Consider the following 27334-nt stretch of genomic DNA (forward strand, 5'->3'; position numbering starts at 1 on the left):
AAAGCCTATATAAAAATATAATAGCAGGTATTTGTCAAACATGGTCATCTCAAATTTTCAATTTTTGGAACAAAGTTTTACTAAAGGAACCAAGTTTATATCTTTCAAACTAACGATGAATCTAATAAATATAATGTAAATTTTTAAACGTAATTTTTTTTTACTACATATGTATTAAAAAAGTGCCTTTTTTCCTTCAAATGTTGTCGTAAGTGAAATTGACGTTTTTCTTTTAAATAATATGCAAATCTACAGATTATAAGTATACCTTGAAAACTTAAAGTTGATAAATCCATACATGACATGTCGTAAAGAGGTAGTATAAACGTTATCTTTGAGATTATAGTAATAAAAAACTGCGACGCCGCTTTGCCTGCCGCAGTGTACGTCTAACGCTGCTGCAGTGTAGTTTTTTTTTTTTTAATTTTTAATTTTAATCTTTACGGCCAGTATTTTCGCGGTTTTTTTTCGTTTAAAACTCTTGTGAACTGTCTGTGGTAATTTGTTTTGACTTTTTCGATTAATTTTGATTAATTCTTTTTTGTTTTTTGTTTTATTGTCATTATTATTTATTTGATTCTAATAATCTCAATTAAATTACTGTTTTCTTGTAACTTAAACATTAAAAAAATATTATTTTTTTTAAATAAAAGCGCATCACTTAATTTTTTTTTAATTTATTTAAAATTGTTATAGATAAAAATAGATTTAAATGAACAATTTAATTAATGTGTATTTTATATTTACCAGTAAATATCCCTATTTAAAAAAAAAGTTGTCGTTCGTAAAAAAATTCTTAAAATTGAAAAGACAATACTAAGTATTTGAATTGATTTCGATTAAAAAAAATTTTTTTTTGGTATAGATTTTTCTCAGTGACAAAATAGTATATATATACTTAGCATAGAATAAAAACAAATGTTGTGAATAAAAGTGTACTTAAAGTGAATCAAAGTGATACAAAATGAGGACCGGAAGTGACGAAAAAGATCCTGAGAAGGAGAAACTAAACCCGAATAGATGGTAAGGAATTATAATAGTTACATTCACATAGACTTGTAAGGAATACTACGCTAATTAAAATTTCGTTATTTTTTCTTGTTTTTAAAGGAAAATCACTCACTAATATGTATGTATTACTGACCCGGCGAACTCCGTACCGCCATATTTTTATTTTTGTCCAGACGATTCGATTCACCCTGTTACATCCCACTTGGATTGGAGTTCAATTCACCACGCTATTCTACTTCAAGTTAGCGGATAATATATCCCTACTATGAGTAACTATCGCTATCAGGAGTATATGACAACAACCGGGACCGGCAGCTCAACGTGCCCTCTAACGTGCACAATGGTCACCACATACTTTTAGACTATTAATTTTTATAGCTACTCGTATAAATGAGTATAAATTCCTACATCTTACTAATCCTCTTATTGAAATTGCTTTACAAACTTAAAAATTATTTCATTATTTTCTTTAGAAGCTCACCTGTTCCTGCCGATTCATCAATCGAGCGTTTCTTGTAGGCTGATATTGTAATGACCAATCTAATTTGGTTGGGTAATCCTAAAGTTAGCGTATCGTCATCGAATCATCGAACAATTTTTGCTTTCACTTGACCTTTTTTTTGTTTTTTCGATTCTTTATTTTTATACAACTAGTTATACATAAGCGTACGGCTCACTGGATAGTTAGCTATTACCGTAGCTTATAGATACCTGCAACTGCCAATCCCCCCCCCAGGAGCTTTGGTCACCTTACTCACCACAGGAACACAATACTGCTTCAGAGCAGTATTACTTAGCTTTGACCATCTGTAAGGTCGAGGTACTTCCCCAGTCGGGCTGCTCCAGGTTTTGAGCTGGATATTTCCTCAGTTTCAGTTTATCGCCACATACTTTATGTATGTAGTATCATATATATTGATACGCTAAGGTTAAGATGTTTGCCTCCCTTTTTAGAATAAGACCTCACAATAAATCCACATAAATTGTATATCATTTCATTACTTGCTCTACCGGCATCAACAACAAAAATAATAATTATAGCTTTTATTTTTGTAAATTAATTAATTATTAAAATTACATACATATATGACGGCTTTAATTTTGAAACAACGTCAATATGATTGACAGTCGGTAAATTTTTTACTTATTTAGTGCGAATTATTCGCTTAATTCCACAAGTACAAAAAGCGCTTTTCTATTTTGTTCTTCAACAACATTGGATTGAAGTTCCAATACTCATTCAGAAATGAACAATAATTTCAAATGTACACTGAAACTTGTGAGATTATTACAGAAATGTATTCTTTTTAGTATTTTAAGTCATCGCTTAACGCGTTTATCACTTTCTGGTTTAGGTGTTAAAATTTATTATTAGTACTAATATTATATGTATATACTAGCTGTGCCCGCCACCGCATGGAATTTAACAAAATAGCTATTGTTAAGTTCGCAGAGTTATAAAATATCGGTCCAGCCGTTTCAGAGATTAGCCGGAACAATAAGACAGACAGACAGAAAAACAGACAAAAATTATAAAAAAAATGTTATTTAGATACATGTAAATTATACAGACATGAATTTAGTAAAATGCGGTTATCTTAATATTACATTTTTCACTGCATTAAAAGTGTCGCGATCAAACCTACACAAAATGTTAAGTTGGTCCTCCAAGATCTGAACAGTGATGCAGGTTGTGGGAGTTGCTGCCCCATAGAAAAAAATCCCATAATCTCATAGATCTCATGATCTCATGTTTGTCCATGTTTTTATGAGCTCTCCATGGTGTGGATCAAACATGCAGATAGAGCTCTCCATGGTGTGGATCAAACATGCAGATAGATACACAGATGACACACACAGAAGATTATTTTGCCTTATGTAGCCCCTTGAAGACATAGGTCTTACTAACTTCAATTCGTTTTTTTTCTAAACATCCCTCCTTTTTTTCCTCATTTTTTTTACATGTATAAATTGAACGTGCGTCATTCGTGTCAAGGAATATAAATTCTGCGAATGGGCAAAAAACATAGCGGAAAATACACATTGTGTCTGGTTATATTGTAAGTTCTGGGAAAATTGAAATGAGAACTAGAAAAATGTAAACGGTAAAAGCGTTAAGGTATGTAATACTCAAATATTTTTTTTTATTTTTGATTTTTTTAGTTTACAGTATAATACATTTTACAACTTAAGAATTAAATATTCACAGATATTTATGGTATAATCATGTCCGCGTGGAATGGCGCCAAGAATACTGGCAGCATTTTCCCGTTGAATCGCTATGCCGATTCTTTGGGCAAAAATGACCAATACTTATTTTGATTTTAATGATTCTTCTTTGAATCGAAAGCTGATGTTTGTCATGTGGTCACATATAAATTTTATCGAGGTCTGATAACTACTTTTTGAGTAATCTTTCATAACGCGTAGTTACTTGACTATTTTTTCGTCGATCTACGTTGTATTACTTTTCGATGTAATTGAAGTCGGTTTTTTTTTTCGTTTGTCTGCAAACACAATTATCTAGTGTACAATAACCTCTATACGCTCATTTTCCTCCTTTTTTTATGCGATGAACACATACTTATGTAGGTACATATTTATATTCTGGTCATCAAAATAAATAATTCAGACACTTGACTTTTTGATTTTTTTTAACACATCACAAAGGTTCCTATTTTTAATATTTACAACATACACACGGTCGTCTGTTCCTAAAGTAAACAACTTAATGCTTATGTTATAAGTAACAGCCGATTGGTATAGCTATAGCATATTTTTTTTCGATAAACATACATATAAATAATATTTATAAATAAATATATATATTACACCCAGACTCGGGGTGGGAATGGAACCCACAACCCCCTGAGCAGAAAGCAGGGTGGGTCACTACAAACTGCACCGCAAAGTCATTTCTTTTTTATTTGCGAGCAAACACAATTATGTGAAGAACAAAAGTAATTGTTATTTCTACATGGCCAGTGACTGAGCTAAAAATAAATTATTTAACCATGTACCATTTAATATATCAATGCTGGGTACAACTTTATTGTTTAAATTGTCTTCAAGTTCACACAGTTCGGCAAATTAATCAATATCTATACAAATAAATAAAATTGGACTGTCTGTTTGTAATATTAAAATAACCGCTTTTTACTAATGCATATGGATGTATACACAGTAAATATACCAAGGTAACATTTTTTTAATTTTTGTCTGTCTGTCTGTCTGTTTGTCCCGGCTAATCTTTGAAAAGGCTGGACCGATTTTGACGGGACTTCCACTGGCAGATATCGGATGTAATAAGGAGTAACTTCACTTCAGCCTATGGCAGTCCACTGCTGGACATAGGCCTCCCCAAGTTCGCGCCAGACATCCCGATTATTCGCAATCCTCATCCAGCCTACACCGGCAATCTTACGTAGATCGTTGGTCCAACGGGCCGGAGGACGTGCCACACTGCGTTTGCCAAGACGCGGTCTCCACTCTAGGACCCGTCTACTCCAACAAGGAGTAACTTAGGCTACTTTTATTTTGGATTTTGTATTTTATTTTATAACTCTGCGAAATGAACAATAACTTTTATGTTAAAATCCGCGCGGACGAAGTTTTACAATCAGTACTGTAGTTCTTACGTGAAGGAGTAAGTACACCCATCCATCCTCACAAGCTACTATATGTATGAGATTATCAGAATATTTGATTTTAATTTGGATATTTTTTTAAAGCTTCACACTCAACGGTCCCCACTACGATTTATCCCTTAATCGGGGGTCCAGAAACACACACGGCAAACATCTGTATGGCCAATACAAATGTATGCCGTGTGCGAGGATCGAACCCGCAATCGCCAGCGCAACAGCAGTTATACCTCTGTGACTGTTGCGCTGACGCGTCGTCATTATATTTAAATTTAACAGAGGTAGAGAGGTTAATAGGTAATTAATAAAATCGACGATGCTTATGTTTGAAAATGAGTGGCCTACTTACTACACACAGCACAAGTACATCTTGCTGACATTAAAGATAAACGCTTTAATTAACATTTTGATAAGGAGTACGAAATTCTTGACAAGTTTTTTTTTGTAATAATTAAAAAAGTTTTTTTATGTTTTATTTATGTAATTAAAATATTGTAATTTATATATATAAAAAAAAAACGTATTGGTACGCTAGGTGTCCGCCCGCGGCTTTTACCGCTTGTATTAACAGATTTTTTGTTGTAGTAAATTTATTTTTGGAGTTACTCCTTAAGAATCGATTTTCATATAAGTATGAAATGTATGAAAATAATATTTTGGTAACGCGATAGATGGCGCTGTTTGATGCGTTTATTTACCACTTAATATGCTATTAATCTTTTTCTTAGACTAGTAAGCCTTTTTTACGCCTATTTAGACAGTCGATCTGAAGGAGTAAACTACAGTCGTGCGTCGAAGCTCACACACACACTTTTTTCTCTTATCAAAATGTAACGTATGTGAATCAGTGATAAAAGTATTCTACTGGTGAAGGAATTTTTAAAATCGGTTCAGTTTTTTTGAGTTTATCTTATTATTCTTACGTTCTACTATAGGTAAATTTTCTCAACGGTATTATCAAGTGTTATTCAATCGGCTGTAACACAACTCAAAATATGTTATCTTATCCTAGTAATAATAAGTCCGATCACTCACACGGACGTTAAAATTTATATTATAATTAGTCGGACGTTAAAATAAACACAAGTTATCGACAATAACACACACACGTACGGGGAATCTTTGGACAGTGTTGTTTGACAAAAACACGATAGAGTGACTGTGTTGGACGAAGACCGGTCAAGAGTTTTATTTATTGTCAAAAGAACAATAATTAACCTTTCTGTAATGTTCTAAAGGTGCGCATTTGTGTAGTTTAATTTTTTTAATGAATTCAAAATTGAAATATATTTTAGACGTGTTTTTTTTCAAAGATTTTTGTGAAATTTTCGACCAAACGTTGTTAAATAATATTTTTGTTTCATTCAATGTGAAGACAGAAGAGATATATAGTTTTTATATTATTTGTGTCTTTAAATATGCGAATTAAAAAGACTTTTCTATGGTTTGAAGGGGATTTCAGTGAAAATTATGAAAGTGACGAAAATATACCTCTATTACAAGGTTGTAGTGAACGGTAAGGGGGTATGTAGTAGTAATTAAAATAACGAGAAATAAGTAAATAATTTTTGGCTTTATTCCTTAGTGTATTTCAGGGTAGGTTATTCAAGGAACTATAAGGTTCACATAAATAATCAAATAGAGGCAAAAAAAAACGAAATTTTTGTATCTTTATAAGCTAATCAATTAAATGTAATAACAAAATGGAGTATTTCTTTAACGGGCAGCCAGATCATAGACAAGATGAATGAATATAAATACAGTATAGTACAGTCTCCTACAGAGAAAGAGGCCTATGTCCAGCAGTAGGATGTTACAAGCTAAATCTTGATCGAAATAAGTACAGGATATTTTAGATTGTCAAATATATTAATCTGATAATAAGATCATAAGATAAGGGAACCTACGAGTATATAACAATTGAGGTATTCTCGGAAACGAATTGAAACGAACATAAAAGTTTCCACTCTAGAGAGAGAGAGAGAGAGAGAGAGAGAGAGAGAGAGAGAGAGAGAGAGAGAGAGAGAGGGGAGAGAAAGATGAGGGAGAGATCTATAAACTTTAACCGAAACTTATCGCTTTATATTTCGAAAGCAATTCGTCTGTAATGTCTATGAACTTTTTGTCTCGATTTAATCAAAACATGTTTCCACTATTTTCGGTAAAATATTTTTATAACACTACCCTTTTACACACTGCGCAAGTCGGTTGAAAGTAAAAGGAAATCTAGCTCTCATCAAACTCAGCAATGTGAATATGATGAAACAAACAAAAAGCTTCAGCTTCTGCCGTCCCTCGCTGCCTCCTCTGCTTAAACCAGATGGATGACAGCACTGTTACGGAGAGATACGTGCCCGGTCCCCGAGCTGGTGGGGCTGAAACTCATGAGCATAGAGAGGCTCTGGTTGAACGCATGAATTTGGCTTTGAAAGAGGTATCCGATTGGGGTGACGCCAACCTAGTCAAATTTAATGCTTCCAAAACGCAAGCGTGTCTTTTCACCGCTAAACGGAGTCCATTCCCATTGGCTCCGACTTTCCGGGGTGTATCTGTACCGATCACCGATAGTATTGATCTTCTAGGCATAAATATTTCGTCTAATATGAACTTCGGACAATGCATAGAATCCAAGGCAAAAATTGCTGGTAAGAAACTTGGTATCCTCAATAAAGTCAGGCAGTACTTCACACCGGAACAGCTTCTTACTCTCTACCAAGCACAAGTTCGATCGTGTATGGAGTACTGCAGCCACTTATGGGATGGCTCTGCCAAGTACCAGCTCGCTGCTTTGGATTCTGTGGATCGACGCGCCAAAAGACTCATCGGTGACAAATCGCTGGTTCGCTCTAGACTTCAAAGTCTCGAACATCGGCGCAAGGTTGCCTGTTTGTCGGTATTTTACAGGTTATATTTCGGAGAGTGTGCTCTAGAACTATACAATTTGGTTCCACCATCACCTTTCTACCACCGAACCGCAAGGCATCGCATGAATCTGCACCGCTATGTGGTTGAAATCTCACGATCTCGCACTAAACGATTTGCTTCCTCGTTCCTAATACGCACCGCAAAAATTTGGAATGCCCTTCCGGCTTCCGTTTTTCCAACGAACTATAACTTGGGTATCTTTAAATCAAGAGTGAATAGGCATATTCTAGGCAAGCGCGCACCACCTTAGGCTGCATCTTCACTTGACTTCAGGTGAGATCGCAGTCAAGCGCTAGTCTATATATTTAAAAAAAAAAAAAAAAAAACATATACTAATTTATATACCAACTGCCCATCTGTAAAACAATATTCCTGTCATTATCAGATTGTCTGGAAGATATTGCATTTTAGCAACAAGTGTGCTTTAGACCAAACGACTGACAAAACTTATATCTCCCTCTGAACTTCCGTTCGTCTCGCCCGATCACACTTTTCGTAACGCTCTCGTCAGGCATTCACCAGCTTAGTCCTCAAGTCAAGCGTGCGTAAAGAAGTTTTTTTTTCAATAATATCGCCTGATTGTATAGTTCCTGATTATTATTTCTTGTATCGTTAATTTTGTTCTTTATTTTAATGTACAATAAAGTATATTATTGTTATTACTTTTTCGTGGTAGGAAAAATACCGCTCTAAAGCATATCAGTCAACATACTCCCGGTCTCTTTATCGTTGCTATCAATTTACAACGAGGTTGCCGATAGCTGATAAAATCTCTAACACCTTATAAGTTACCTACCAAATGAACTACTTTTGGTTTGAGTGGTTGCGACGACAAACACAATAGTAGTGAGTCGAAACAGAAAGCAAATTATAGAGAAATTATATCACGAATTTATCTTCAGAAACTACACAACGTTAGAACTTTATACTATCTGTCAGAACTTTATCAGCACCATATGAAATTATCCCTAATTGTCAGTGGCATAGTTGGGCCATGCCCCGGGCGCTACTAATAAAGAGGCGCCAAATGGTTTGTAAAACAAAAAATTGCTGGACATATAATATGGTTTAATGAAACAACCATGGTCACGGGAGGACTGATGGTTGCTGTAAAGTATTCGAAACGTCAGGAATCAAAAGTTAATAAACCGCGATCAAATCCGAAAAAAGTTGTTTCATTAAATGAGTAAAATTGGCGTAAACATTAGAAAACAATATATAATATGGTTTTCGAAGGAGGGGGCCCCCCACCTGTAACCCGGTAACACCTGTAGGGTAGCCTTCGTTAGTAAGAGGGCTTCAGATTGAAACATTGAAATAAACTTAACGAAACAAACAAACTCTTCAGATTAGTTTTATAAGTATCGATGGAAACAAATACTTATGTTTTGATAGATTGCCTGGAGTACTATTAGGCTTTTGCAAACGTATTTTAATGATAAATATATTGTTTGAGGGTAGTTCCTATTTATTTGAAAATAATATCGCTAAAGAAAAGGCGGGCTTGACGATGTTGCATTTTCTATCAGCTAACCTTAGTATGTCCATGATAAAATGGCGCAGTAAGGGTCAAAAAATATGAAATAGTTATATACAAAAAATGTGCTGTGTGGTTACGGCAGTAAAGACTATAGCCAACCTCCTCCCGTGGGTGTCGTAAGAGGTAACTAAGGAATAACACAGTTCCACTACCACCTTAGGACTTAAAAAGCTGACCGATGGCGGAATAACCATCCAACTGTTGGCTTTGAAGTACACAGGCCGAAGACGGGCAGCAGCGTCTTCGGTGCGACTAAGCCTGCCCAGCGGTCAGCAACCCAATGAGTTCATGCCATTTTTGGCACAAACTTGTGGAGGCATATGTGTAGCAGTGGACTGCGATAGGCTGAAGTGACATCGCGCCTATTAAAATTTTAGGCATGATGTATACATTCGCCGTTATTTCAAGCTCGTGATTCAAAACATTATGTTTGTTTTTTTGTTACTCTTGCGAAAAACCGTCAGTTTCTGATATATACAGGTCTAAACCAGGCAGAATATACGCAACATGGAAATAGGCTCGATGTTTAGTTTAGAAACTTTCGATTTTTTTAACATATCCATTTAAATCACGCGCTTGAAGTAATAATTTTGATAACGTGAACTTTGATATTGAGGGAAAAGATAAGGTTATTATTAATATATAAGTTATCATTGAATTGTATTCATATATCATTGAAACTGTGAAGCATAATACAGACAGATAAAAATATTATGCCGAAGATCCGAACACTCCAATCGATATATCAGTCAGAATGGATGAAAGATGAAAGTTCGCAGAAACGGTATTTTCTAATACCTGTCACATAAATTCTGTATCAAGATAACTTAGTAAATCAAGTTGGTCCGATAAGCCGATGTGACCCAGTGAGTCAAAATGACCCAGTGGATACAATACGATGATTGATACATTTTGAAACTCATCTTTCTCTTATCAGCTGATTGCTGAAATCATTGGTTTGCAATGGTTTATAATCTATATATAAAATTTATCATTAAATTCTCAATTTCTGATCGCGATCAAATAGCCCTTTCAACTTTAGTCAATCTTTTATACTTACAGTCAAAACCAATGCTGTTTTTTCAAACGACCTTTTTGTTGTTCCAGGTTGCAGCCCAGGCCGAGTCAACAGTTTAACGTTATCCGTCGAGTATACCAGCAGGATGCCCTCAACAAGGATGCTGACTACCAGGTCCCAGAGAAACCACGTAAGGACACTTTAATTCTCATTATTCTTAACGAGTGTAGTCATTACAATTAAATTAGGTTCTTAAAAAAAATGTTATAAATGGAAAGATATATAAGTTAAAAGTTATATAAAATTAAAAATAAACTAATGAATCCAGTAGTGATAACACGCCATAATTTTTCAATTGCCTACGTTGTACTACTCGTTTTTTAAATCCGAATACGGCAAAGCCAAAAGTGTTATAACTTGAGCAGTCTATGTATTGTATGTATGTATTCCCTCATATCAAAGTACTTGTCATATGTAGACAAATTAGGTATCATTAGAAGCGTCTTAATTGTTCGCTGGTTATAGGGTATATGTTGTCACAATATATTAAATGTGGCGCCATCTATAGAATATAAAGTGTATGTTTTCATTTTCACCTAGACATTAAAAGATTTTTACTTTTATAACTCTCTCCAATTCTACTACATGCCTTTGTCCAGCAATGCATTTGTGACTCTTGTGATCACTAAATATAATATTCCCTTCTTATTTGTTGACAATATTTATAACAGGTAGTATTTCCTGTGGTTAAATAAACATTTTTAATATATTGTCCAGAACTTTCAACATATTTAGAGAATTGTGCTGACATCTAACTGATTTAGGGCACAGCTAAATAATACTGTTTTCAAGCGGTGTTCTTTTCTTTTGATGAGTAAGGTGACCAGAGCCTCTGGGATATTTGGGGGTAGGTTTGGAAACGTGCGCGCGATGCTTGTGCTGCAGGAATCTAAAAGCTACGGTAATCGTTTACCATCAGGTGAACCATACGCTTGTTTGTCAACCTAGTTACAAGAGAAAAATATACATCAGATATACAACAGAAAAATGGAAAAAAAATGTATTTGTGTCTATTTCAGTGGCATATCGATGTAAAAGAGTTGTGCAGAACTGTGGTTTCGGCGAATGTCTGCTCAACTCTGTACCGATTACGAAATGGTTGCCGCGGTATGACATGAAGAAAGACTTGGTCGGTGACCTGGTAGCCGGAGCCACTACCGCTGTCATGCACATACCCCAAGGTAATACTTAGCTTGTTATGATTTTACCATGTTGACATAATATTGCTACTGTTCTGCCATTATAGGTCATATCATTATGTTTTATAGCCTATAATGTGTTTCGAATAAGAAAGTATCTGACGCAAAAAATATAACTAAATTTGACGTTGTAGATTTTGAGATTATATATATTTAAGTTTTAAGTGTACAATGTAGATATTTTAATTATCGAGTATCAAACAGAGTCTTCATAATTATAATAGTGGTTAATGACTAGGTATATCATTACAATATTGATTAAATGTTTTCGATTTTTAGACAAAGCTCTATTGTTCAGATTTTAGTAGTAAAAGCAGTGTTATAGAAATTTACCTTATTGAGGTAGGGCACGGCAGGGTATAACCTTGCACAAAATTTGGAGTTGTCCGATTGAGGAAGTACCTCGACCTTACAGAAGATCAGAGATAAATAATACTGCTTTCAAGCAGTATTGTGTTCCTGTGGTGAGTATGGTGGCCAGAGTTCTTCTTCTTCTTTAGGGTTAATGGCTTTCAACAGTGCCAAATGAGCACAGGTGATTTCGCCAATGTCACCTAGAAGGTGGCCAACGTTCCTGCGATGTTTCAGGTGTCCAAGGCGTCTGTAGACTATGGTAACTGCTTACCATCAAGTGGGCCTTATCCTAGACGTAGTCGCCTAAAAAGAAGTAATAATTTTGTATAATTCCAGGTATGGCGTACGCGATGTTAGCTGAAGTACCTCCAATAGTCGGTCTGTACATGGCGTTTTTCCCTGTACTCGTTTATGTGATATTTGGCACGTCTCCCCATGTTTCAATGGGAACATTTGCAGTCGCCTGCCTCATGGCGGGGAAGGTGAGTTATTTTTTTTTGTTTTGTATCTTTTTCATAGATAGGTACACGTCACACTTTAAATACACCCAGTTTTTTTTTGTCAAAAGATATACGTTTTTCGAAAGGAAAATGTTATTGGTGAAATAAAGAAATAAAAATTATCAATTCATAATTCAGCAATAGAATAAATAAGCAATTAAAAATACAATTTTCATTTAATTTTGTAACTCTATTCTAACACACACCCGTAGAGTACTGTCTACGTGAGAACATGTCTTATCAAATATTCGACATTCACCTCCACGGGGTCGTTAACCAAGTCATACTCATTTAGCAAGTATCGATTCCGTATGTTAGCCATTTTTTGTCTCATCAGTGCCCAAAAACCATGTGACAGTGCACCGCAAACATTTCAAAGTCGCTGCAATCTACCCATCTTGTGTGATTCACAGTGTATTTTTGTATTGCGCCCTAATCGCAATCATAACGGTATGAGTGTAATTACACCAAAGCTCATTTTTGTACATTACAAACATACAGAAATTGCGGAAAAGAATTGTTTTCATCCTTTCATCGTAATTTGGATATCTGCGTGAGATCATGTTAGCCATCAAGGTCGTCTATTGTCGTTACTGGAGAGATCGTGTCGTATAACGTGCTCCAGATATTTTTAGAAGGTGGCGATAATATTTTCGCTAAGCCTCACAGGTGGTACAACATCTGGGACTATGCCGTGCCGTGGAGGCCTATGTCCAGCAGTGGACTGTATGGGCTGTAATGATGATCTTTGTATATTATTCCGTGCTCATTTACGTCTTGCTCATATATACATATTCATCTTCGCAGCACTATTATGCTCAGTGCAAGTAACACCATATCGTCGGCGCAGGCAATGTGTTTCACACATATACCATAGACGTATCACCTGTATCATCTCACATGTGTAGCATTCAATCAGTCACTTAAACGTTCCATATAGATGTCGAAAAAGCTAGGGGCTATAACTCCACCCTATCTCACTCCACTTCGCAGATAAAATTATTCCGCCACCTGACCGAGTTCTTCTGTTGCCCATACCAAAACCAAAGTATATAAATAACAGTATCTTGTACTTGCACTCAACACTCCAGAGTTTGGTATGTGACACTCTGTCAAACGCCTTACTCATACTCAAGTCCAAGGCATTTTTTATACATATAAAGCTATAAATGTAATTGTTCGCAGGTGGTCACACAACATGCCTCCCATCCGGATCTGACGCACGCTCTTAACGTCACATCTCCTGAAGGTATGTCATATGTTAATATATTTATAATAATTTAGAGTGGACAGCATATCTTGAACAGATTTGTGAAGTACCTCAACTTTACAGAAGATTAAAGCTGAATAATATGAAACAACTTTTTTGGATTTTATCGCGGTATAACACGTTAAGTATCCGAAACGTTGGATATCTAAAAACACTTAATAAACTACGTAAGATTGCCGGTGTAGGCTGGATGAGGATTGCAGAAAACCGGGATATCTAACGCCAACTTGGGGAGACCTATGTCCAGCAGTGGACTGCAATAGGCTGAGCTGATGATGATATAAATTTACTTTTTTCAGGGCCACCTCTGATGATAGGAACATATTCACCATTAGAAATACTCAGTATACTGTCCCTAACCATAGGCTTGATGCAAGTAAGTGAAACTTCTTTGTTTATTAGATTTACACCTAAGCCATTAGCACCACTCTGATAACTGAACGATTGGAAGACAATTATAATAACTATTTAATAACCTTTAACGTATAAACGTATATTTTTATTAATTTTGTTTCATTGTTAAATGATCTTGGCGCCAAGATGTAAAATTATGTACGACTGCGACCACGTCAGTCTTAATTTTTGATTTCAAAATGTAGAATGTTTTCAATTCGGTTTGTAAATTTTTATGTAAATACACCAATTACGCGGTGATTTCTCGAATCGAACCCACAACCCCCGGAGCAGAAAGCTGGGTCACTACAAACTTTACCAACGGTCTAGTCAGGCTAAACAGGCTCTCAATGTATTGTGTCTATCTGAAGATGTCTACCGCTTAATATAAGAACTTGTGCCGAAATTTTATTAAATTTAATTTAACCCTTTGCATAAGTGAATATAGTCATAAAAAATTTTTTTTTATTATTTCCAGGTTATAATGTGGATGCTAAGATTGGGCGCGGTTTCCACCCTCCTATCCGAGCCCCTGGTCTCAGGGTTCACCACGGCCGCCTCCTTCCATGTCCTCAGCTCCCAACTTAAAGACCTTCTGGGGGTCAGACTACCGAAACTGGGGTCCAACTATAAAGTCGTTCTCGTAAGTATATTGACATTATTAAAATACAAAATTTCGGTATTAAATAGTATTTTTTATTATTATTTTAAATTACGTTGTAGTGTAACAGTAAATAATAAGGTGATATTTATATGATATTTATTTATTTATTATTTACTAAAAATATATATTGTTTGAATCTGGAACATTTAAATTACTTAATAAAAGTTCACATACATATTATATTATAAGTATGAAAAATATATAAATTATTTAAATTAAATACACATATTCAAAAAGGCCTCAAAAGTACATATGAATCGTTATTTTACAAATAAATTTTTTAATTATCGTTATAAGAGAAGCTTACACGGAAATTCGGAATGTAGATTCTGCAGAGAAGAATCGGAAAAAAGCTCAGTTTTTCTTGTATTATTAATTCTATCGTATTATTATTCATTTATAATATTTTAAAATTTGTATTACACGGTATTTACCCCCACTGGGGACCATTATGTTTCAAACGTTTATCGCACGCCTCCGAGGAGGCTGGACCTTTGTATCACAAAATGAAAATACGAAAAGCGCTAACACTTAAATCTCTATATTTTTATAACAATGCAATAATATGCTATGAAATACAAGCTTTTATACAGAATACACAACAAACTGTAAATTAAATTAAATACTATTACAGTATAACGAAATCGGTTTTAATTGAGGTAGGGTACAGCAGGAATTTTCCTGCTCAAAATCTGGAGCAGTCCGACTGGGGTAGTACCCCCGATCTTACAGAAGAACACAGCTCAATAATACTGTTTTCAAGCAGTGTTGTGTTCCTGTTGGTGAGTAAGGTGACCAGAGCTCCTGGTGGGATTGGGGATTGGGTCAGCAACGCGCTTGCGATGCTTCTGGTTTTGCAGAATTCTATAAGCTACGGTTATCGTGTACAATTAGGTGAGCCGTATGCTTGTTTGTCGGCTAGTGTTATAAAAAAAAAAAAAAATAACGCGAGAACCAATTGAAAAAATAATCTCTTTTATTTTGTCAGAAAATTATTATTTATTATCTGTATATAAATTTTCAGACGGTTATAGAAATAGGCAAGAACATACCGAACGCTAACTGGATCGCCTTCGGTATATCAGCGGCTAGTTGCACCATCATTTTCTTGAATAACGAAGTTCTCAAGGTATTCACTTTTTTTTTTGTTAATCATATCTATACTAATATTGTAAAGCTGAAAAGTTTGTTTGTTTGAACGCGCCTATCTTAGGAATGGTTCTAATTAAAAGATTATTTTTGTGTTGGATAGCCGATTTACTGAGGAAGAATATACGCCTTTTATCCTTAAATTAACATCTCCTCTCTCCTATATTTATGAATTTGTTTCTTTATCGTGACGTATTTTCGTTTCATCGAGTTTTAAATCACAACGATCCTATAGAAGTTTCACTTCAAAAATGCTTGAATAATGAAACTACATGTGATATTCATAATTTTTACAGCCATGGGTAAGTAAGAGAAGTCGCGTACCGGTTCCGATTGAGTTACTGGCCATCGTCATCGGAACCCTCGCCTCGAAGTACGGCAATCTTAAGGAGAACTTCGGAATTTCACTAGTCGGAACCATTCCTACTGGGTAAGAGAAATTACTTAGAAGCCATTCATAAATTACGTCACATGTTAAAGGGGGTAGGGGTTGACGAAGTGTGTCATAGTGTGAAAAGGGGTATGGAGTGGCCCAAAATGTTGTGACATCACATTTCAAATTATAATATTGTTTGTTAAATGGATATAAAAAAAAATGTCGAAACTGATGGTTCAATTTAATAAAAAAGAATTTATAAGTGTGAAATCGCAAAATATGTGACGTCACACCTGGTAGAGGCAGGTTTCATAAATGTGACCATCTGTGACAAGGACGGGGGAGGGGTCTAAAAATCGTGAAATTTATGTGACATGATTTATGCATGATTTAATTAAGGGAATTGTGTACAAGGGGTATAAAATTGTTAGTTTTATACAGATAAGTTTAGTGTAGGACTATCATATACATATATATATATATAAAAGACCATAAATAAATTTATTAAAAAAAAATATGTGTGTATGTACACTATCCACAAATACGTATTATGTATAGAAAAATAAAATAATGTGTCCAGACGTTGTTTACAGACACAGGTTTTTAAGTAATGCCCCGAATTGAATGTTTTTTTTTTTTTTGTTACTTATACAATACACAAGCACAAACACCCAGACCACGGCAGACATCTATATCGCCAATAAAAATGTATGTCATGTGTGGGAATCGAACCCAAGACTGTAGGCGTAAAATCCAGCTCTGCGACCGGTACGCTAACGCGTCACCAATTCAAGTCAAGTATATTTGTATATCAATTACTATCAACTTACTCTCGACCTATAAAATCGATTAATGACTGTGCGTTGTAATAATACGCAACAAATCCGCTAGATGTCGATAGTTTACCTCACGCGCTTAAATACGCAAAAGTTGTCAGGTGAAGAATGGTAAAGTGGGGGGAGGGGGGGTAAAGCGAGTTGAAACGTGCGAGGTCATTCAGATAGGGGACGCCCTTAAGGAGAAACCTGAATTTATAGTATCTGTTATTAATTTATAGTATCTGTTAAAAATGAGCTAAATTTTATTCCACACGACTCATGTCCCAGGCTTCCCGAGCCGAAGATTCCCCCCATGGAAATGATGCCCACGATCGCCATCGACGCGTTCACCATCACCATCGTGACGTACACCATATCCATGTCCATGGCGCTGATCTTCGCCAACAAGGAGAAGTACGAGGTCGACGCCAACCAGGAACTTCTTGCGCTGGTGAGTTTCTTTTGTTATTAAGTACTTTTAGAATCGTCGAGAAATTTAACCCCTTACCCTTTCAAAAGTTGTCGATGGCTCATTTTAATAACTCACATTAGTTTATATTAATTTAGTCATGTCCGGCTATGGAGGAGAAGTCTGGTATTTTCGCCGAGGCCAGCCTGTCGCTGGAGGGATCCTGTTGTCTGCAGATCCGGGACCCTCCAATTAAAGCGGCCGAAGGCTCCCGCAGGGGTTTTGGTCGGTATTGCATCCCCAAGTGCTGAAGCCGACATACGGTCTAGGAATGCCTACCCGGGATCCTGGATATCACCCGTAAATGGGTTACACTGCGATATCAAAAAAAAGTCATGTCCCGCTGGAAAACGAACTTTCTTGAACTCACAAATCTTGATCAATAAAAGAGGCTATAAAGTCTATATAAGTTGAAGATTTCTTCAATAAGTATATAACTCTTGTTCTGAATAATAGACTAGGATATATTTCCAGTACATATGTATAGTATAATTTTTCTTATACAACTAGGTAAACAAGCGTACGGCTCACCCGATAGTAAGCGATTAACGTAGCTTATAGACGCCTGAAAAACCAGAAGCATCGCAAGCGCGTTGCCGACCCTACGCCCCATCCCCCCAGGAGTTCTGGTCACCTCACTCACCACAGGAACACAACATTGCTTAAAAACAGTACGCTAGTGACTATTAACATCGTCGGAACTGCAAAAACGCATTTTTTTGGTTTATTTCATAAAACGTTCCCAAATAACCAAGTCTATCATCAGCTGAAGAGAATTTTTTTATTTTATGCATATATTATTTAGTTGTGGTACTTCTGAGAAAGCAGTGCCTATTAGTCTTAACCTGTTAAAAATGTAACAAGTGACTTTTCTCATATTTACACATTAAATACCGGCTAGTAATAGTATTAAACAATAAATAGCCTGTACAGCATTACTTTACAATTTCATGATCCTGTTTAAAATAAGTAAAAAGAGACACGCAATTCACACTTTGAATCGCTCTCCTGTAAAGTTGCTGTTTTTCACATCCGACGTTTTTAATAGTCATGGGCGAGTATTATTTTGGCTTTAATCGTCTGTAAGGTCGAGGTACTTCCCCAGTCGGGCAGCTTCATATTTTGAACGGGATAATTCCTGCTGAGCCCTACCTCGGTTGAGTTATATCCTCTCTACCGTTACTGAACTTTATAGATTAATTTTTCTTCTTTATGTCGAGGAGTGTTTGTAAAAAATAAACCGTAATACGACCAACATTAACTGCCTTTTTCATTACTCATTTATTATTATATGTTAAGTAAACAAATTATCTCCCACAGGGTGCCAGTAATGTCTTCGGCTCGTTTTTCTGTTGCGCTCCGCTCTGCGCCAGTCTCTCGAGATCTTACATCCAATATCAGGTAAGTTTTTTTCTATAAAACTAGGTCGGCAAACAAGCGTACCACACTAATGGTAAATAATAAATAAATAATATAATATAACTGAAGAGTTAAATTGTTCTTTTTTTTTAACGCTAAAATCTCAGGTAGGTTTTACTGGATCGAATTCAAAACTTCTTTTTAATACAGTTGCTCAAAAAGTGGCGTATTGCAGGGACGTACAGCGTTCGGGATGTGGGCTATTAAATACTCGTGCTTTTTTTTACCTTTCCCGAACTCGTGCGTTCTCTTTCCCAACTGTCAAAATAATGTCTATTAAAAAGAAAAACCCAACCATGAAGTTTTTATTAAAAAAATTCATAGAAGTTTTTATGATTCATGCAAATACGTATGATTTGATTGAATGAGTTTGGTTAGGTTTCATTTTATTTCATCTTATTAAATTTCATTTTCATTTCACATCAAAACTTCTACTGAAGACTTGGCTATATGGGCATAGTTCCCTTTGCCTACCAGAATGGGTGAAGAAAAAAAAACTCTGCTTATATTCTACGGTTGGCGCCATTTTTCAGAAATTTTCTTTTTATTATTTTATTAAATTGCTTCATTTTTTCGCAACTGTATTAAAAATAGTCGTTCAGTACACGTGCGGAACCGTCATTGCAACTTGTTCCGACTGTCAACTCAACTGGATAGACATTTGTCGGAACTCTTTGCAATGACAGCCTATCCACACTTGTAATGAAATATACTAATAAGTGTTGGCTAGTCCATTTTCCATTAGTATTTTTTTTTATGTCACTAGGTCGGCAAACAAGCGTACGGCTCACCTGATGGTAAGCGATTGCCGTAGCTTATAGACACCTGCAACACCAGAAGCATCGCAAGCGCGTTGCCGACTCAATCCCCAATCCCGCCAGGAGCTCTGGTCACCTTACTCACCAACAGGAACACAATACTGCTTGAAAACAGTATTATTTAGCTGTGGTCTTCTGTAAGGTCGAGGTACTACCCCAGTCGGGCTGCTCCATATTTTGAACAGGAAATTCCTGCTGTGCCCTACCTCAGTTAAAATATAGTATAGTAAATGTGGAACAAAGAATGGTATGGATAAAGACGATATTCCGCCCAGGCCGGCAGCAAGACTGGTGTGACGTCGTTGGTGAGCGCGTCCTTGATATTGTGCGTGCTGCTGTGGGTGGGTCCGTTCTTCGAGCTGCTGCCGCGCTGCGTGCTGGCCTCCATCATCGCCGTCTCCCTCAAGGGGATGTTCATGCAGGTCAAGGAACTTGCCAAGTGAGTACGTCTCGATAGACACCTATACTAATTTTATTCTTATTTATATTTTTAATTATCTAAGGTTTTCCAGCAGTTTTACAATTATATAACACATTTAAAATAGACATCATGGCCAACATTACAAATTTTAAATGAATACTAGCTGACCTCGTGATCTTCGTACCGTTCAATTACATCGACAAATAATACAGCGTAGGTTGACGAAAAAAAAAAGTCAAGTAAATATTTACTTGACTTTTTTTTCGTCATTATTAAAAATAACTCAAAAGAACTCGTCAGATCTCGATTAAATTTAAATGGGCCACGACGAGCACCAGCTTTCGATTAAAAAAAATATATATCAAAATCGGTATACCCAGTCAAAAGTGATGAAGTGATATACAATAATTACATTGTACAAATTAACATAAATGCTCATAAAGTAAAAACTACTGAGCAAATCTTGATTAAATTTTTATGAACCATTGGCATTGGCATTCTGCATAATAATACATATTACATATATTACAATCGGATCAGAAATTTCGGCGTAATCGGTGTACATAAGAAAAAAAAAATGCCAACCAAATTAAGAACCTTCTCTTTTTTGAAGTGGATCAAAAAAGGGTTTGGAATTGTACTTGCTTAAATTAATTTCAATAAATTGCAATAAAAACTAATTGTCGTCTGTTCTTAATATTGTGTGATATACATATATAATTATATCTATACAAATAAATAAAATTGGAGTGTATGTTTGTAATATTAAAATAACCGCTTTTTACTCAATGCATATAGATGTATACACGGTACATTATACTAAAATAACATTTTTTACAATTTTTGTCTGTCTGTTTGTTTTGGCTAACCTCTGAAACGGCTGGACCGATTTTGACAGGACTTTCACTGGCAGATAGATATCTGATCTAGTAAGGAGTAAGTTAGGCTACTTTTCTTTTAGAAATGTATCTATTTTATATCTCTGCGTACTGAACAATAACTTTTTTATTGAATTCCACGCGGACGAAGTCGCGGGCACAGCTAGTATATAAATATACTATTAAAAGTGAGGCTACAACCGTTTCGGAATGTGTAGATTTTGCAGAGAAAAAAAGAAAAAAAAAACCCCGCTGTTACTCTTTAAAAAAAATAGACTGTTTTAATATTATACAAAATTAGTAATACCTTGCATGAAATACAGCGTCACTAAATCCACGTCTTGATCATTAATGTAATCCTGCACCATATAATAAACTTTAGGTAGGTATTAATATATTTTTAACACAAAAAAAATGTTGTTTAAGGTTCTGGAAGTTGAGCAAGCTGGATGCTGTGGTTTGGCTGGTGACGTTCTTGACCACCGTGCTGATTAATATCGACATTGGGTGAGTTTATCTTAATAAACGTCTTCTACGAACTTATATACCAACATACAATACAAGTAGGTCGCCAACAATCGCACGGCCCCTATAAATATAGTTGAATTCGATGGTAAAAAAACAATAAAATATCAAAAGTTTTGGAAAATTATATCGAAATGTGGAGCAGCTTGACTTGGGAAGTACCTTTACCTTACAGAAGATCACAGCTAACACTGCTCTCGAATAAAGTTGTGTTCCTGTGGTGAGTAGGGTGACCAGAGTTCCTAAGGGAATTGGGGGGAATGGGGGTAGGGTCGGCAACGCGCTTGCGATGCTTCTAATGTTGCAGGCGTCTATAAGCTACGGTAACCGCTTACTTTTTTTAAATATAAGTTTTAACATCCACGGGCTCTTAAGTGCACATGCTTTTTTTATTTACATTTTAATTTTCAAAGTGTTGAGTCGTATTATTTTCAACACTGCATGCTTCAAATTGCGAACTAAAGCTTATTTTCTCTAATTCGATGGTTAGTCCAAAACTGACCGTGAGATATATATATATCTATATATACATATATATTTATTTAATAAAATTCATCAATTAAAATTAAATCAGTAATCGCTTACTATCAGGTGAGCTGTACACTTGGTGAAACCCTTAATATTTCTCGTCTTCCAGCCTGGCAGCTGGTCTAGTGGCGAGTGTCGGGACACTCTTCTGTCGCTCTCAGAAGCCCTACACGTGTCTGCTTGGTCGCGTCCTTGACACCGACCTGTATCTAGACATCAAGAGGTACCGAGCTGTGAGTATTGATGCTTATTAATATTGCTTGTGACGTCCACTATGAAATAGTGACGCCTAAACACCGGCGGTTGCGACATCGAATGTAGCGACATCTATCGAGCAGCATACGAACTTAGGGAACTAGAGAAAACTGACGTATCCTACATCGCGTATGTATGTATGCATGTACGTGGGTATATATGTATATATGTCAGTATGTATGTATGTATTTATTTATGTATGTATTTATGTATCTATTTATGTATGTATGTATATGTTTAATTATTTGAATATTTATAATAAATTTGTTGTAACTTGTACACCTATGCTGACGTTAGACCATTTCCTTTGCCCTAAGGTTGCCTGGAAGAGATCGCTTTTTAGCGATAAGGCCGCCCTTTGTACCTAATGAATATATTGTCAATATTTTCTTTCTTTCTTTGATATGTATTTCTGTTTTTGGTGTACAATAAAGTGTATTATTATTATTATTATTATCGCGCTATCAAAGTTATCAAAGTGATTGAGTATATATACAAAAACCCGACAACAACCGTCGTGGCGTTAGTCCACCAGACACAACACCCGTCTGGTTGGAGGATCCTCCCTTTGCGATGGCGGACGTGATTCTTCACACTACGTTCCTTTCGCTACCAAAGATTCCCGCTTGAAGTGAATTTGTACAAATGTTTATTTCCGGATGAATGTATATCCTTGCGGGTCTCCTCATCGTGCTTCGGAGAACACATTTAGCTGTCGGTCCTGGTTGTTATCACATATATCTGATAGTGATCGTTACATGTAGAGTGAAATACATCCGCCAACCCGCAGCGGAGCAGCGTGTGGATTAAGCTCCGATCCTTCTTCTACATGAAGAAAGAGGCCTATGCCCAGCAGTGGGATGTTACAGACTAAATCATAATCGTAATATTGTACCGCCTTGAAAGCCAGAGACTGGCTACTTTAGCTAAAAGGTATCCCCTAAGACATGAAAATATGTTATAAAAATATGGCGTTAGAAGTCTGGTTCTAGGAGTAATAAGTGGCACCATTTCTTTACGTACTATACCTATTACGTATATATATATACAATTGCACGCCTCCAAAGGATTCTGAGAAGCAAATTAACTAATCGAGCTTGTAATCGTTGTACGGTAGATTATTAGTTGAAGAGTTGAGTAACATACACACATACATACATCCTCACAAACTTACTCATTTATAATGTTAATGGGATTGAAATAGGAAATATATATGGAAAAAAAACGTACAAATAGAATATTCTTTATTTAAAGTTTTTTTTACATAACTTCGTTAATTTTCCGACGGTAACACACCACGGCTGATGAATTCAATTTCATTATTGTTATGAAAACAACATACAAAATATTGTATCGTATACATTATTAATATATTTATTGATATAAAAATCAACCATTTAACGAAATCAAATACACCCACTTGATAGTCTAAGGAATACGGATACCTTTTGTTGGCGTATAATCTCATTTTTGGATTTTTTTACGTTAAAAAGTTAGTTATTTTTTCATTTTGAGTTGTTTTCGGGAATTTATTTGTTAATTTTTATTTTATTTTGATTTATCGTTAATTTATGTCTATTCAAACATTTTTGGGTTGTCATCATATGTGACGTTGTGATCGTCTTGCGTCAAAAATGACTTCAAATGATTCATGACAAGTTTCAAAGAGTTTACATAAAAATAAACATGTTTTTATAGAGAGTAGTTTTATCGCAGTGGAATTATCTTTAATAAAATCCTAAATAAAAAATTTAAATAAGCATAGTTATATTTATTTCAACTTATATTTTTAATTATTACGACCTGACACCATTTTTTATTTTCGTCGACATCTATCAAAAAATATTCTTCTAAATTTTATATTTAAATTTTATAGCTCGACAGTGTTCTCAATGACACGTGTCGAAGTAGTTATTGTATTTTTTTTTATTTCTGCTTTCAATTGAACTCGCAGACGACCGGTGTGTGTTTTATCTATATATTATTACGTGTAGCAAAATTTTCGTACCCCCTTTTTACGTAAATTGCGCGGACGGAGGAGTATGAAATTTCGCACACTTATAGTTTATATAGAGAAGGAGTGCAGAATGCTAATATTTTTTTAATATATGCATAAAATACACGAAATCAATAAAAAAATAAAAACACTACACACACTACCATTTATTTGACACACACACGCATATATACGCACGCATATACTCCTTTGTTTATTATGATAGAAGTATCAGTCTTTGACGATAGAACCTTAATTATGTAACTTATAATTTGAATTAATTGTGGTCGAATTTCGACCACTGGGCAACTAGTAGTAATATTCTAATATTATTTTACGGTATATTAATAAATAAATAATGAATTAGGCTGAAGAAATTCCCGGCATCAAAATATTCCACTACTGCGGCGGTCTCAACTTCGCCAGTAAGAACTTATTCCGGTCGACTCTGTTCCGTAAGATCGGTTACTTGAAGCAGCAGGGCGATGATGACAGCAGTATATCAAAAAGCGAATCTTTCGAATGGGACTCGAATATTAGCAATAAGGTTTGTTTAGTATGCTAAATGTAATAAGTCCAATAAGTCCAATAATGAACTAAACTTATTGCCAATAATTACCAGTAACTGGCAATAAGGTTAGTTTACATTTTAAATGTTTACACAATATTTTACTATGGTTCATACAATAATTATTGACAAAAACATAATATTAAGAATATTTAGCGTTCCTCAGACCAGAAACCATTTTGTTTAGATATAACCCCAGGGCGTTGTCTAATATAATAATAAAAAAAAAAAACGAGTGTGCTTTTAATCACACGACTGAAGTAAAATTTCTTTAATATCTACGATTTTATTTTTGTGTTACCCACGCATTAGGAATTCTAAACATTTTTGAATATCATATCAGAAATTGACCGCTCCGGGGGTTCGAACCCCGCTGGAGCGGTCCATTTTTGATATGATATTCAAAAATGTTTAAAATTACTTTAGTTGTCTCTACAGTAATATACGAAACGTAACTCTCTCTCTTTCTATCTTCACTAACTTATATCTTTTTCTCAAGTTTCGTTCACTTCGCCTACAATTTTCGTAACGCTCTCGTCACACATTCATCAGCTCACTCCCCAAGTCAAGCGTGCGTAAAGAAATTTTACTTCAAAAATAGTAAGTAAGTATAGATTTGCACATTTACCAATTTCTCCTAAAGTTCCTTAGACGTATTTATTCCTATAACTTTGAACATTTAGTGTTCGAAATTGAACGGACTATCCGTTCTCAAAATGAATCGTTCTTGAATATAGGAACTGGTCCTAAAATAGTACTTTTAAAGATATTTCGGTTAACTGTAAAAAATACACCATTTATATATCATTTCCTCTACCCTAAGATTGCCTGGAAGAAAACGCTCTTTAGTGATAAGGCCGCCTTTTGCACTTGTTCCATATTTTCTTTCCTTATTTCGGTGTACAATAAATATTTATTATTGTTATTATTATAATATTTCAGGTACAATGCGTAATAATAGACGCAACAGCGTTGTCGTACGTGGACGCTCCCGGTATCAAGAGTCTAGTGGCCGCACAGAGGGAACTAGTGGCCAACGACATCACCGTCCTACTTGCAGGGGCTAATGGTATGTTACTTTGACGTATTGGTAATCTTTCCTACAATTTTTATTTCATTTTATACAACTAGGTCGGTAAACAAGCGTACCACTAAGTTTAAGTGAGGTAGGGCACAGCAGGAATTCCCTGCTCAAAATATGGAGCAGCCCGAGTGGGGTAGTACCTCGATCTTACAGAAGACCACAGCTAAATAATACTGTTTTCAAGCAGTATTGTGTTCCTGTTGGTGAGTAAGGTGACCAGAGCTCCTGGGGGGGATTGGGGATTGGGTCGGCAACGCGCTTGCGATGCTTCTGGTGTTGCAGGCGTCTATAAGCTACGGTAATCGCTTACCATCAGGTGAGCCGTCCGCTTGTTTGCCGACCTAGTGTCATAAAAAAAACCACACTGATGGTAAGCGATTACCGTAGCGCTGCCGACCCCACCTCCCAATCCCCCCAGAAGCTCTGGTCACCTTACTCACCAAGAGGAACACAGCACTGCTTGAAAGCAGTATTATTTATCTGTGATCTTCTGTAAGGTCGAGGTACTTCCCCAGTCAGTCTGCTCTAGATTTTCAGCTGATTTCCTGTTGTACCTTAGTTAAAAAACTGAACTTTAACTGAGGTAATTGACTGCTAGTTTTTCTGCACGTGTATTTTACTTATTGCAAGCTTTTCTGTAGATTTATTCCAAAGAGCTCGCCTAGCAGTTTATTATTTTTAGTACACTTTTTTACCTATGTATGTTGAATGTTTTTATGAATATTTTTGTGAAATGTTTAACTATATCCATCGAGGTGGGATACAGCTGGAAATATCCTGCTCAAAATTTGAAGCAGGATATTTTGATATTTTTAAACTGGAATAATATTATATTGAAAAAAAATAAAGATTAGTACAATTCAAAATAAATAAATTGTAAATAATTTTTTCCACAGGTCCGGTACTAGAAATGATAGAACGCTACAACTCCCTAGAATCAGAACAACTACAATTAGACACATTTCCAACTGTTCACGACGCGGTGGTGTACTACAAAATGTTGGAAGCAAAGAAAGATACATCTATCACTATTCAAAAGTGAAGATTAGAAAGAGATGAAAGTATATCATAATGGACTACATCGGCTGTATAATGTTATATAGCGATCGAAGAATCCTTTTAGTGAGCTGTAGTGAATTCTTAGACATAGCCATAGTGGATTGTGAGCCAAAATGTATGATAGTGAATTCTGAGCCATAATAAACTGTGGTGAACCGTACTTATTGCGTAGGAAAAACAAAGTCGACAAAATCGAAATAAAATTATTCGATAAATAATATTAAATTAATTATCCGAAAAGCTAAACGAAATAAAATATTTTTTTTTGCGTGTCAGATTGTATTAAAGCGGATCAAATGACTAATCGAATTCTTGAAATCTGTTCTATACATTTTGTTTTGTATTTCAAAGAAGAAATATTGATTAAAAAATATATTTTATAACTTGACCTAA

The 27334-nt window shown here is 35.4% G+C and overlaps 1 protein-coding gene across 1 annotated transcript; it reads left to right on the forward strand.

Annotated features, from left to right (window-relative positions):
- Positions 1-871: 871 nt before the first annotated feature.
- LOC123663372 (prestin) lies at positions 872-27334 on the forward strand. The gene is made up of 17 exons (XM_045598060.1): positions 872-1023; positions 10228-10328; positions 11218-11379; positions 12088-12233; positions 13437-13500; positions 13821-13897; positions 14393-14557; positions 15603-15707; positions 16024-16157; positions 17210-17372; positions 18711-18791; positions 19903-20066; positions 21353-21433; positions 22089-22212; positions 24598-24777; positions 25741-25867; positions 26779-27334. Exons 1-17 carry the CDS (start codon positions 965-967, stop codon positions 26922-26924), a joined length of 2079 nt encoding a protein of 692 aa, XP_045454016.1. The 5' UTR covers positions 872-964; the 3' UTR covers positions 26925-27334.

Source organism: Melitaea cinxia, chromosome 20, assembly GCF_905220565.1.
Source record: "Melitaea cinxia chromosome 20, ilMelCinx1.1, whole genome shotgun sequence".
In the NCBI taxonomy this organism is placed as follows: Eukaryota; Metazoa; Arthropoda; class Insecta; order Lepidoptera; family Nymphalidae; genus Melitaea; species Melitaea cinxia.